Source organism: Sorex fumeus, unplaced genomic scaffold (assembly GCF_029834395.1).
Source record: "Sorex fumeus unplaced genomic scaffold, SorFum_2.1 ptg000010l, whole genome shotgun sequence".
Taxonomy (NCBI): domain Eukaryota; kingdom Metazoa; phylum Chordata; class Mammalia; order Eulipotyphla; family Soricidae; genus Sorex; species Sorex fumeus.
In genome coordinates, this window is record NW_026606067.1 from 34,829,138 (window position 1) to 34,842,063 (window position 12,926).

The 12,926-nt window shown below is 40.7% G+C and overlaps 1 protein-coding gene across 1 annotated transcript in view; it reads right to left on the minus strand.

Moving 5' to 3' along the window:
- The window catches only part of SLC2A2 (solute carrier family 2 member 2), a 37,171-nt gene extending 36,707 nt beyond the window's left edge, over positions 1 to 464 (minus strand). The window contains exon 1 of the mRNA XM_056110726.1: positions 335 to 464. Within this exon, the coding sequence (XP_055966701.1) occupies positions 335 to 349 (15 nt within the window). The 5' untranslated portion in view covers positions 350 to 464. The remainder of the gene's footprint in view (positions 1 to 334) is intronic.
- Positions 465 to 12,926: the final 12,462 nt, after the last annotated feature.

The following is a 12,926-nucleotide window of genomic DNA, read 5'->3' on the forward strand; positions in this document are numbered from 1 at the left end:
GCAACTCTAGTTAGTCTGCCTTTAAAATATAGCCCCTTAGAAATATGTCCTTTAAACCAAATTCATCATATGTTAGATTATGTGGAATCACTTGAGAAACACACAGATTAGTCAGAAATTCTGAACAAATATCCTTAAAACCTCAGTAACTAAATAAGAAATAAAAAATCTTTAACAGTTAAATTAACTGTAACTTGGCCAAGCAAAAAGAAGCATTTGGTTCTGGGGTAGTTTCACCCAAAACCCCAGACCCTCATGTGCCCACTAACTTAATGGTATCCACCTTATGAATCGCCTCAAAGTCAGAGTCAAAGTGAATGTAAGGCAATTTTACCTTATCTTCTGCCATTTTTGTGAGTGGGGAATATCCTCTTCTTCTTCCAAGTCCTGTAGAGTCCGAGCCACTTGCAGGCTGGTCAGCCTGTGCCTGTCCGTCTCCAGGTTTTCTCTAGTTATACATTATGAGAGGAGGAGCAAAGCCTAAAAGTCCAAGTCTAATCTTAGAGACTATGACTATTGATGGAAATCCAATCAATAAATGCTTTCCCTCAATGACTGGTGGTTTTAATGCCTTTGTTTCACCAGGAAAGAAAATGGGAGCAGTTTTCTTTGTGTTAAATTACAAGACCTGATTAAGGCATGTGCTAACGGTGGCATAACTGAGCATAGGGTGAAAGAGAAATATTTGAAATATTTTGTAGAAGATGTGTCACACTGCGGCTGGCATTCTATGTTGTGGGGAACTTAAGAAAAGACAGGGGTAAGGACACACACCACCGTCTTCCCACCAAGTTGGTGCTTTAGAGCTGGGCTGTGCAGTCTGAGTCATTGTAGGTGTCAGTGGCTATCTGAGTGAGCCTTTGAGAGTTGTGGACTTGGGTTTGAACTTCAGTGTTTTTCTGATAGTAAACCAGTGACTTACTGTGATTTTCTCTGCCTTATTCGGTCATCTGATAACATAAAATAGTAGAATACACACTTTCTGAGTGGATTAACTGTAGTAATAAATTAAAATGTTCAGCAGAGGGGCTGGAGAGACAGTACAGGGGGCAGGATACTTGCTTTACATAAGGATGACTTGGGTTTGGTTCCCAGCATCCAATATAGTCCCCTGATCACTACCAGGAATGATTCCTGAGCGCAGTGTCAGGAGTAAGCCCTGAGCATTCCTGGATGTGACCCACACCACTCACTCCACCCCCCCCACCGAATAATCCAAAAAGTATTATTTAAAATGTTTTATTAATATTAATTTAAAAAGTATTATTTAATATAGGGCTGGAGCTATAGTACAGAGGATAGGGCATTTGCCTTGCATGTGGCCGACCCAGGTTTGATTCTCAGCATCCCATATAGTCCCCTGAGTAACTCCAGGAGTAATTCCTGAGTGCAGAGCCAGGAGTGACCCCTGAGCATTGCCAGGTGTGACCCAAAAAGCATAAATAAATAAATAATATAATGTTCAATATAGTGCATAACTGTGGTTGTTACTGATCTAGTTACTGTTATTATTATTGATCAAGAGGTAATTTGTTAGAGCCAGTGTGGCTCCAACAAATAAATGCTCTGCTCACATGGCTTAAGTTCAGGTCTTCTATGTGTCCTTTGTCCACAATTGCAGTTTCTGCGGGACCCAGGAGTTATCAAAATGGGTGAACTTGAACTGTGCTTGGCCTCCTGGGTCACTGGTTCCACTGAGCTTCAACTGGAACTTGTTCCCAATAAGGCGGATGCCACAGAGCGCAGCAAAAATAACTGTTCTGAAGTGAGAGAGCCAGAAGGAAAAGGAGACTCAGATTTGTCACTTGCCTTTTATTCCACCAACCTTCCTTCATTTGTACACCTCTGTGAGGCAAAGCACCTGAGTAAATAATTCAATTTAACCATAAACAGTTATTGAGCTCCTGCACAGCTGCAGACTCTGAGATGAATGAGATAAACACATCACTTAGAAGCCATTAGGTTTAAGGAGAGGCAAATGAAAATGCAAAGACACAACAAGGCAATTCCTTAGTAGAAAAGCATGAACGAATGCTAGTAGCAAGGGTAGTTAATCTTTATTGAGTGCTTGCTGGATGCCAGGTGCTGCTCTCAGCACTGTACACAGATTAACTTGTTCAAACATAAATGAAGCGCTCTCCGTGGTAGAGGTGTGCTTTGGGGAGCAGCTTTGGAACTAGACTTTAAAGCAGGTAGCTTTGTGCAGTTTGGCCAGGTGATGTGCATGGCAGTTGTCGGAGTCTCTAATCAAGCCAGGATCCCTCAGCCATCATTTCCCAGTGACAGGTCACTGAAGTAGGGTCTTTGTGCGGCTGTGAAAAATGAGAGCTACTCTGGGCTGTTTACCAACCTTTGTTGAGTTTTCCTTTCCAGAGATGGGGTATGATCTGAGGATGAAGCGCCTTGAACTTCTCCAGGATCAGATCCGCTGTCTGTGCGCGCTCCATCACTAGCAAGGGACGCAGGACCTCGACCCACCGCTTCCTCAGGTTTTCACCCAAGTCTCCCTTTTTGGACTCCTGCTAAGGAATGAGTCGGCTCTGCACCAATCAGAGGTGGACTGAAGCTTGATTTCTTTCCAGGGTGGAAGCCAAGCGTTTCAGCAGCGGTTGCGCTGACGGATGGAGCCTGGGGAGAGAAGGTTCTATCCCAGGTGTGGGGCACAGAGTCCAGCTGCAGCTGGCAGGCGCCTGCGCTGTCCGTTTGACCCCAAGGGGCGGGGAGAACCTGCTCGCCTGGGGATTCTTTTGACTTCACACTTTGGAATCCTCACGTCACATTCCCAGTCCTTCTTGATTACAATAATCTTGTAGATACTGATAGCACCAAGCAGTAAGCGTTTACAAAGACAGTGTTTTCTAGTGTCTTTATTTTCCTTCCATTGATGAAATGAGAAACTCATGTTGTTGCTTTTTTACCCCCTTCTCTGTAAATGCCAGGAAAGAAGAAGCAGCTACCCCAGTGTGCCTGATTCTTCTCTGAAGGGGGAGTTTGGGGGAAGTGCCACGGTAGCTCTGGGGAGCCGAAGGAATTGAGTCCAAAGTGGAGGGTTCAAAGCCTTTTAGCATCTTGGAATTGAAAGTATTCTAAGATACCCTGCCTCCAGATGTATTAGGAATGTTGGCTTGGTTGGGGTAAGCAACTGGTGGTGTGGCCTGGCTTAATTTATAAATACTTCTGGCTGTTGTGTTTTGAAAGGGCCAGCAGAGCAGGAGTGGAGCCAATCGGAGTGGGAGAGAAGACAGTAGCTGAGATTCAGATATTTGTGTGCTTGTGTATCAAATCCATCTATCATCCATACATCCATACATCCACCCATGCATTAATCCATCATTGTCCAGAGAGAGAGAGAGAGAGAGAGAGAGAGAGCTAGCTTTAAGAAACCGTAACTGTAGAGAAAGGTCACATTTATACATTTATTTATTTTATTAATAAAATTTATTTTATTGAAAATGGGATGCTGTCTCATTTGCCAAGGCATCAAAAATCAGATGGGCTGGACACGTAATGAGGTTTACAGACAACCGCTGGACTAGAGCCATTACTGACTGTATTCCACTGGAGGTCAAAAGATCGCGTGGACTTCCACCTACAAGTTGGTCAGACTTCTTCGTCAAGACCCTGAATGATTGGTTTGAGGCTCTGAATGTTCCTAGAACGAGCAGATGCCATTGGGCTATGCTAACACACAACAGGGATGAGTGGAGATGCTACTGGCACCCGCTAGAGTAAATCGATGAGTAACGGGTTATCAAGTGATCAAGTGATTAAAAAATTAATTTTCATAAAGTTGTTCACAATAATTTATTACATTCAATATTCCAACACTGGTTCCATCACCATTACACCATCTCACTACCATTATTTTGAATTTTCTCACCACCCTAACTTTCTCCCAAAGCAGGTCCTAAAGGATTCATTTTGTATTGTTTTGTTATGAATAAATGTGAATAATATGATAAAAATGACCCAAAAAAGTTTTCTTAGAGGAAAATGTGTGAAAATCATTGTATCTTGCCCTAGAGCCATTAAGACTTTGTATAAGAGATTACTAACATGTTGTTACAGGTTGAGCCTTGTGTGCTAATATATATGTATATCTATTATATATATATTAATTTTTGATTGAAATCAGTTGGAAAGACAACATTTAAAGCCTGGAAGTGACCAGTACGAAAAATTTCTTCTAGCTCAGGGAAGTCAACCTTTTGTTATTTTGAACAATGGACTGAATGAGCTGCATCCACATTCTGGGAAGCAACTGGCCTTACTCAAAATTCATAGATTTAAATGTAAATTTCATCCAAAACATCCTGATGGAGACATCCAGAGACTTATTTATCCAAATATTTGAGTACCATGGCCTTGCGAAGTTGACATAACAAACTAATCTTCACAGCCACAGCCATTAAGATTGTCTTTTTTATGCTCCATATAATTTTTCCCAGATGCATCCAAGTTTTTGTGTGTATCAACAATTCCTCAGTTTTTAATTGCTGAATAATATTTGTTCGAAGGGAATCAGAGTAGTTTACAGTTTGTGGCATTACAAATAAAAACACTAAATATTTATTTGAAAAATATCTTAAACTTTTTTTCACTAGAAAAAATTTGTTAAAGTTACACAGGCTTGGGGCTGCAGTGATAGCACAGTGGGTAGGATATTTGCCTTGCACGCGGCCGACCCGGGTTCAATTCCCAGCATCTTCTGTGGTCCCCTGAGCATAGCCAGGAGTAATTCCTGAGTACATAAGCTAGGAGTAACTCCTGTGCATCGCCAAGTGTGACCCAAAAAGAAAATAAGAAGTTACACTGGTTTGAAACATAAAGGTTTCAGGTGTGCATCACTATAAGTCAAAATTAACTATATGCTATTACATACACCACTAAAAATCTTATTCTATTTTACTGTACTAACTCTTCAGTACCTATATTATGCAAATTGCCTAACTCCATTCCCTTTACCATTGGAACTATTAATTTGATCTTATATCAAATAGGTTATTTTACTTATATATTCACTTGTTTTCTTTCTCTACAACATCTGAGTGAAATCCTTATATTTCTTCCTCAATCTGACTTATTCATTAAGTATATTATCTAAGTCCATTGATGTTGGAACGTAAGGAAGAGTTTTATCAATTTATGTGACTGAGTAGCATTCATTGTGTATTTATACCATATTATCTTTATCCAATTCTTTGCCATTGAATTCTTCGGTTATTTTCAACTCTTAGCTATTATAAATAATGCTTCAATGAACACATGGCACATATTTTTCTTCAAATTAGTGTTTTCATATTCTTTGGGAAAATACTGCAAAGCAGGATGACTAAATTGCATGAGGTCTCTGTGCTGGGAGAAAAGGTAGCTGGGATGGAGAAAGGAGTCCTGAGTAAATGATGGTTGAAGGGCTTGCTTGGGATAGTAGATGCGTGCTGAAAGCAGACTACAGACCAAGTATGATGGCAGCTTGATACCTGTATTGCAAACCATAGCACCCAAAAGGACAGAGAGAGTAAGAGGGAAGATACCAGCCACAGAGGCAGGGGGTGGGAAGCAGTGGGAGTAGGCGGAGGGGAAGGGGGAGGGATACATTGGTGGTGGAGAATGGGCACTGGTGGAGGGATGCGTACTTGAACATTGTTTGACTGAAACGCAATCATGAAAGTTTGTAAGTCTGTAACTGCATCTCACGGTGATTCATTAAAATAAAAAAATGAAAATAAATTGCATGAGATCTCTATTCATACTTTTTTGATGAATATCCACGCGGTTATCTACTTTACATCCCCACCAACTTCTTTTTTCTTTGGGTGTGGAGATGCTAAAGGGCTGGAGTGTTTGTGGGGCATGCACAGGGTCCCTAGTAGGATCACTAGCACTCTATGGCTTCCAAGCACTGGTGGCCATCAGTACCACTGGCGAGACCTCAAAGTAAAACAATCACAATCAAAACCAAAAAACAAACAAGAATTGCGTTCTAGTCTCTTCACATCTTCTACGATCTTTACTGTTCTTATCTTTTGGGTGATAGCAATACCATAGTTGTGAAATGGTTTTATTATTATTTTCAATTGTATTCACCTAATATAATAGATGATAAACATCTACTCATTTCTTGCTTTCATGATCCGTGTCTTTTTGGGAGATCACTCTATTGAAATCTCTGCCCATTTTTCTTTTTCCTTCTTTCTTTTGGTTTTGGGACCAAGCCTAGAGCTGCTGAGGGACTATTCCTGGATTTGTTTGTGCTAGGGAGTGGTCCCAAGCAAGACAAGGGGGACCATATATGATGCTGGGTATTCGACCTGGGTTGTCTGCATGCAAGGCAAGTGCCTTATTCCTGTAGTATCTCTCAGGGGATCTACCCTGCCAATTCTTTCTTTCTTTCTTTCTTTCTTTCTTTCTTTCTTTCTTTCTTTCTTTCTTTCCTTCTTCTTTGTTTCTTTCTTTTTTCTTTCTTCTTTCTTTCTTTGTTTCTTTCTTCTTTCTTTCTTTCTTTCTTTCTTTCTTTCTTTCTTTCTTTCTTTCTTTCTTTCTTTCTTTCTTCTTTCATTTTTATTAGTGAGACACCATGAGGTACAGTTGTAGATTTACAAGTTTTTGTGCTTGGGTTTCAGTTATACAATGATCGAGTACCATCCCTCCACCAGTGCCCATTCTCCACCACCAATGATCTCAGTATCCCTCCCAACCCCCCATGCCCCCCATCCCACCCCTCCTCTGTGGCAGGGCACTCCCTTTAGTTCTCTCTCTCCTTTTGGGTGCTGTGTTTGCAAAAGAGGCATTGAGTAACAATCATGTTCGGTCTATAGTCTACTTTCAACATGCATCTCCCATCCTGGTAGTATCTTTCCAACACCTTTATTTGGTGTTCCCTTCTCTATCTGAGCTCCCTTTTCCCCTAGCATGTGTGGTTGGTCTCCAAGCCATGGAGTAAAATTCCTGGTACTAATCTTGGCCATGCTTGGGTGTCAGTCTCCTATTTTGTTTCTTTATGTTCCCCAGATGAATGCAATCTTTCTATGTCTATCCCTTTCTTTCTGAGTCATTTCGCTTAACATGACACTTTCCATGTAGTACCTCTTGTATGTAAATTTCATGACTTCATCTTTTCTAAGGGCTGGAGCGATAGCACAGCGGTAGGGCGTTTGCCTTGCACGCAGCCAACATGACCGACCCAAGTTCGATTCCTCCGCCCCTCTCGGAGAGCCCGGCAAACTACTGAGAGTATCTCACTCGCACGGCAGAGCCTGGCAAGCTCCCCGTGATATATTCGATATGCCAAACACAGTAACAACAAAGTCTCCAATGGAGACGTTACTGGGCCCGCTCGAGCAAATCGATGATCAACGGGAGGGCCTTTCCTTTTTACTTTACATCTTTTCTAACAGCTACATAATACTCCATTGTGTAAATGTACCAAAGTTTCTTTAACCAGTCCTCTGTTCTTGGGCACTCAGGTTTTTTCCAAATTCTGGCTATTGTAAACAGTGCTGCAATGAATAAAAAAGTGCAGATGTCACTTCGATTATACTTTTTTGCCTCTCTGGGATATATTCCCAGGAGTGGTATTGCTGGGTCAAATGGGAGCTCAATTTCTAATTTTTTGAGAATCGTCCATACTGTTTTCCAAAAGGGCTGAACCAGTCGGCATTCCCACCAACAAGGTCGCTATTTCTTTTGAGGAGCAAAAGCTTCTCAGTTTAAGATAGTCCCATTTGTCTATCTCTGTTTTCACTTGCGTGGCAATGCACCCTGAACTCAAAAAAAGCACATGCATTATTGGAGCAGAACTATTTTATTTTATAAAATAAAAGAACTATTATATTTTATTTTATAAAATAAAATAAAAATCAGGATTTTTATTTTATTTTATAAAATAAAATAAAAATCAGGATTTTTATTTTATTTTATAAAGTATTATTAATTTGGATATTAATCCTTTAATCCTTTTTCAATTATATGATGTGCAAATATCTTCTCCCACTGAATAAGATGCATTTTCATTGAAACCCTTTTGTTTGATGTAGTCGTGTTTGTTATTTCTTTTGCTTTGTTTACCTTCCCATTAGAATCAAATCCCCAAGATTATGGTTTTTTCTATGTATGTTTTGATTTTGATCCTTACTTTCAAGTATTCATTTTGAATTTATTTTTGTGAATGCTACTAGTTAGTGACCCAGATTTATTGTTTTTTATTTAGATATCCATTTTCTCTTTTGTTGCACCTATTATTAAACATATTTTCAATGCTCGATTTTGGTTCTTGGCACTTTTGTCTAAATGAACTGTCCATATACATGTGGGTTTATTTCTAGACTGTCAGTTCTGCTCCAATAATGCATGTGCTTTTTTTTTGAGTTCAATATCATGTGATTTTAGTTACTACTCTTTTTTAGTGTAGTATAGTTATCTGAGATTATTATACTCAATTTATTTATGATAGTCTGTTATCTGAGAGAATGACATACAATTTTCCTACTGTGTGTTGCTTTTACTATTTTGGGTCTTTTGTAATTTTAAATAAATAACATGATATTTTGTTTTGCTTTTGTTAAGACTGCTATTAGAAAATTGATATATGTTACATTGAATCCCTGTATTACTTTAGACATAATCATTTAAATTACTTTAATTTTTCTAATTTATAATTGTGGACTGTCCATATCTTTATGTCTTCTATTACTTTCAATAGTGTTGTGTAGGTCTTTCATTGTTTGGTTAAATTTATTCCTAGGAATTTAAATCTGTTTGAAGTGATTTTAAATGGGATGACAATGTTTTTCTGTTTTATCTTTATGTAAGTATATTAATTGCATATAGAACTACACAAATTTTTGTATATCAACTTTGTAATCTGCTACTTTGTCATATTCATTTATTATTATTACGACAGTTTCTTTAAACTGAAGTTTTTGTGATTTTCAAGAAATAATATATACAAGTAGTGTTACCTTTTGAATTTAAATAACTTCATTCCCTTCTCAAATTTCTCTGGCTACAATTTCTCATAATGTGTTGAACAATAGTATTGATGCTTTTTGATACTTCTTTGCCCTTTTTGATACTTCTTTGAGGAAACAATTTTTCCTAAAGTCTGATATTGACTCTGGTTTTTATTTGGATGAGGTATGTTCACGCTATACCCAGTTTGTTGATGATTTTTTATAATAACGGATGTCCTTTCTTGTTTAATGCTTTTTATGTATCTAGTGAGATGATCATATGATTAGTTTCTTTTATTATTGCAACAGTGCATTATATTAATTGATTGCATATGCTAAACCATCTTTACATTGCAGGAATTAATCCCACTTGATTGGTGTATTTTTTTTTTAATGTATTGTTGTATTGTTGCACTGCAGTCTCCTGCCCCCACGCCTGGCTGTTCCTCACCGGGGCCCCTTGGAGGGAAGCGGGTTGAGCTTTCCTCCCCGCCCCGACCAGGGCTCTGGCAGCCGAAGACCTCCAGGACCAGCCACCACCATGCTGAGACCACTCTCCGCACACATAAAGGTACTGGCAGAGGGACAAATCCACGCGGGTTCCGGGGTTGAGATCTTCAAACCTACTCGGATTGGAGTCGAGCATCCTCCACCCAGATCCTCCTAATTCCAGTAGGCGTGGGTCACACCCACCACCTGGCCCTCTGGCGCCGTGTAATCCCATCAATGGCCAAGACTCAGAGACTGTAAAATCCAGCTCCCGGATTCTTGGCTGCGCGACATCTTATCAGGACATCTTTTTTATGACATCTTATTATCTCATTCCTACTTTGGACAAACTTGCAGGCTATCGAATGTAGCCTGCCCACAGGGCAGAGTCTGGCAAACTCCCCGTGGCGTACCAAATATGCCAAATACCAGTAACAATGATGGGTCTCATTCTCCTAAAGAGCCTTGAATATAATCTCAGGGCTAGGATGAAAGAGACGTTACTGGGGCCTGCTCGAGGCAATTGACGAATAACAGGATGATGAAATGAAAATGAAATTGTTGTATTCAGTTTGCTAGCATTTTGTAAGGAGTTTCTGCTTCCGTGTTTATCACATATATTGACCTTTGATTTTCTTTTTCTTGTATGATGTCTCTGCTTTCTTTTTCAGAGGGTCACACCAGGCAATTCTCAGGGCTGAATCCTGGCTCTGGACTCAGGAATTACTTCTGGAGGTGCTCAGGGGACCATATAGCGTGCTGGAGAGGGAACCTGAGTTGGCCCCATGTAAGACAAATACCCTTTTCACTGTGTAATCTCTCCAGCCCCTCTGATTTTTTTAAATTAGGGTAATTTTCACTTCATAAAATATTTTGAAGTTTCCCTTCCTATGCAATCATTAAATTCTTGTTTAATGCTTTTTCTGTATCTAGTGAGATGGTCATATTATTTGTTTCTTTTATTGTTGCAACAGAGCATTATATTAATTGACTGCATATGCTAAACCATCTTTACATCGCAGGAATTAATCCCACTTGATTGGTGTATTTTTTTAATGTATTGTTGTATTCAGTTTGGAATAATTTGGAAAGTTTTGAAAAATATGTATGCGACCTGGCCGACCCAGGTTCGATTTCTCTGCCCCTCTCGGAGAGCCTGGTAAGCGTCCAAGAGTATCTCGCTTGCATGATAAAGCCTGGCAAGCTACCTGTGACGTATTCTATATGCCAAACACAGTAACAACAGGTCTCACGATGGAGATGTTACTGGGTCCGCTCAAGCAAATCGATGAACAACAGGAGGACAGTGACAGTGACAGGTATGCTTTTATCTTCATGGATCTGGGGTCTTAGTTGATCTTCAGATTGAGAAAGCTTTTGACTATGTTTCTGCCCCATCTTTCTCCCTGTCTCCTTATGGTGTCCTTATAATTCAGATGTTATTTCTCTTCAGGCTCTTCCACAGATTTTTCAATATTTTACCTCTTTGTTCTTTATGTTTTTTGGGTGGCATCTTATTCTCTAGTCACTCTCACTGTCACTGTCATCCCATTGTTTGTCAATTTACTTGAGCGGGCACCAGTAACATCTCTATTTGTCCAGCCCTGAGATTTTATCCGTCTCTCCTTATGTGTCTTTCCCAATTATTGGAGGCTCTTTCAGGGTCAGGGGAATGAGACCTGTTATAGTTACTGTTTTTGGCATATTGAATACGCCATGGGGAACATGCCAGGCTCTGCCCATGCGGGCAGGATACTCTCTAGCTTGCCGGGGTCTCCGAGAGGCATATATATATGTATGTATATATATATATATATATATATATATATATTTCTCTATGATTTGTTGCCTACTGTCTGAATCCCATCAAATATGGTGTGGTGATTATGGAAAATGGGTAGGGAGTGTCTTATGATGTGTCCAGGAATATGTTCACTCAATGTGAGTCTGGGCCCCAGCATGTGGAAAGTGGCCTGGAGTGTGGAGGTGGTTGGGTAGTGGAGGTTGGCTGCCGGGGCTGGGTCCCTTGAGGCGGGGTGGACTCTTACTCGTCCCCTTGAGTGCACCCTGAGTGAAAACAGCTTGGGGCGAAGTCTGATGTCATGGCTATGGGAGCCTCCTTTTATGCTCCCTTCTGGGAGAAGCAGCTGTGAGTTCTGAAGGGTAGCTGATGAGGAAATTATCTGGCAGGGAGAAGCTTATGGGTGTGACCCCTGGGTCTCCAGAGACTGGGGGAAGCAGGCAGAGGATCTCTGGTCCTGGGTCCCGTTGAGCCCAGAGTCCAAGGTCACAAGGTTCCACATTATCTGGGTTCCGTGGGATTTCATTCATACTATTCTATATTATGCTGATTCATTCCTCTGTTTCCATCATTCTGCTCTTTTCTCCTGCTGTTTTTTTTTTGTTGTTGTTCTTTTACTTTGTGCCTAAGATTGATGATTTGTTTTTTGGGTGTGGGGGGTATATCTGGATATGCTTAGGGCTCACTCTTCACTCTGCGCTCAGGGATCACTCCTGCAGTTACTTGGGGGACCACATTGGATGCCAGGAATTAAATCTGGATTGGCCATATGCAAAGTAATAACCCTACCCACTGTTCTATCCTCCACTGTTTTCTTCAATTCAGTAAATAGCCTAGAAACTATAACTTTGAAGTCCTTATTTAGGAGATTATAGATAACTTCTGTGTTTGAGGTCTTCTCAGCACTTTTGTTGTCTATTCTGTTAGCTACTGTAGCCCTGTAGCACTGTCTTACCATTGTTTATCGATTCCATTGTGAGACTTGTTGTTACTGTGTTTGGCATATCAAATATGTCATGGGTAGCTTGCCAGGCTTTGCCGTGCGGGCAAGATACTCTTGGCAGCTTGCCAGGCTCTCCGAGAGGGGCAGAGGAATCAAACTCGGGTCGGCCTAGTTGGCCGAGTGCAAGGCAAACGCCCTAGCCCCTGTGCTATCATTCCAACCCTGTTGTCTATCAGTATAGATGAATTCTTTTACTTCATTGTTTAATGAACTTGAACTGCAGATGCCTCCTTTGGCTAGGGGCCTAAGAAGAGTTCGTGTGTGTGTGTGTGTGTGTTTGTGTGTGTATGTGTCTTGATTATGGTTCCTGCTCCCAGGGAGTCTGCTGGGGAACAGTTATCCCCAAGATGCCCAGACACACTGCACACGGGTTCAGGCAGGAACCTGGCGGTGGGATGAAGGAGATGAGCACACAGAGAAACCCCTCCAGGAGCAATTGATCACAGCTCAGTTTATTGCCAAATACACACTTTTTTTAATAGAAGGTCTTGGCTTACAGTAAGCCCAATCACATAGAGCTTAACACCATCGGCCTATCACTTTTTCCACTCTGTTTTGCCCCGGTCTAATCCCTTTCAAGGCTATATGTTGCAGTTAGAATGACTTGTTTAAGGTGTGCGTGATGGTTTCTGCATTTCAGGTGTATGTGACTAAGAGGTGGAGTGAAGCTTGTGGCCGGACA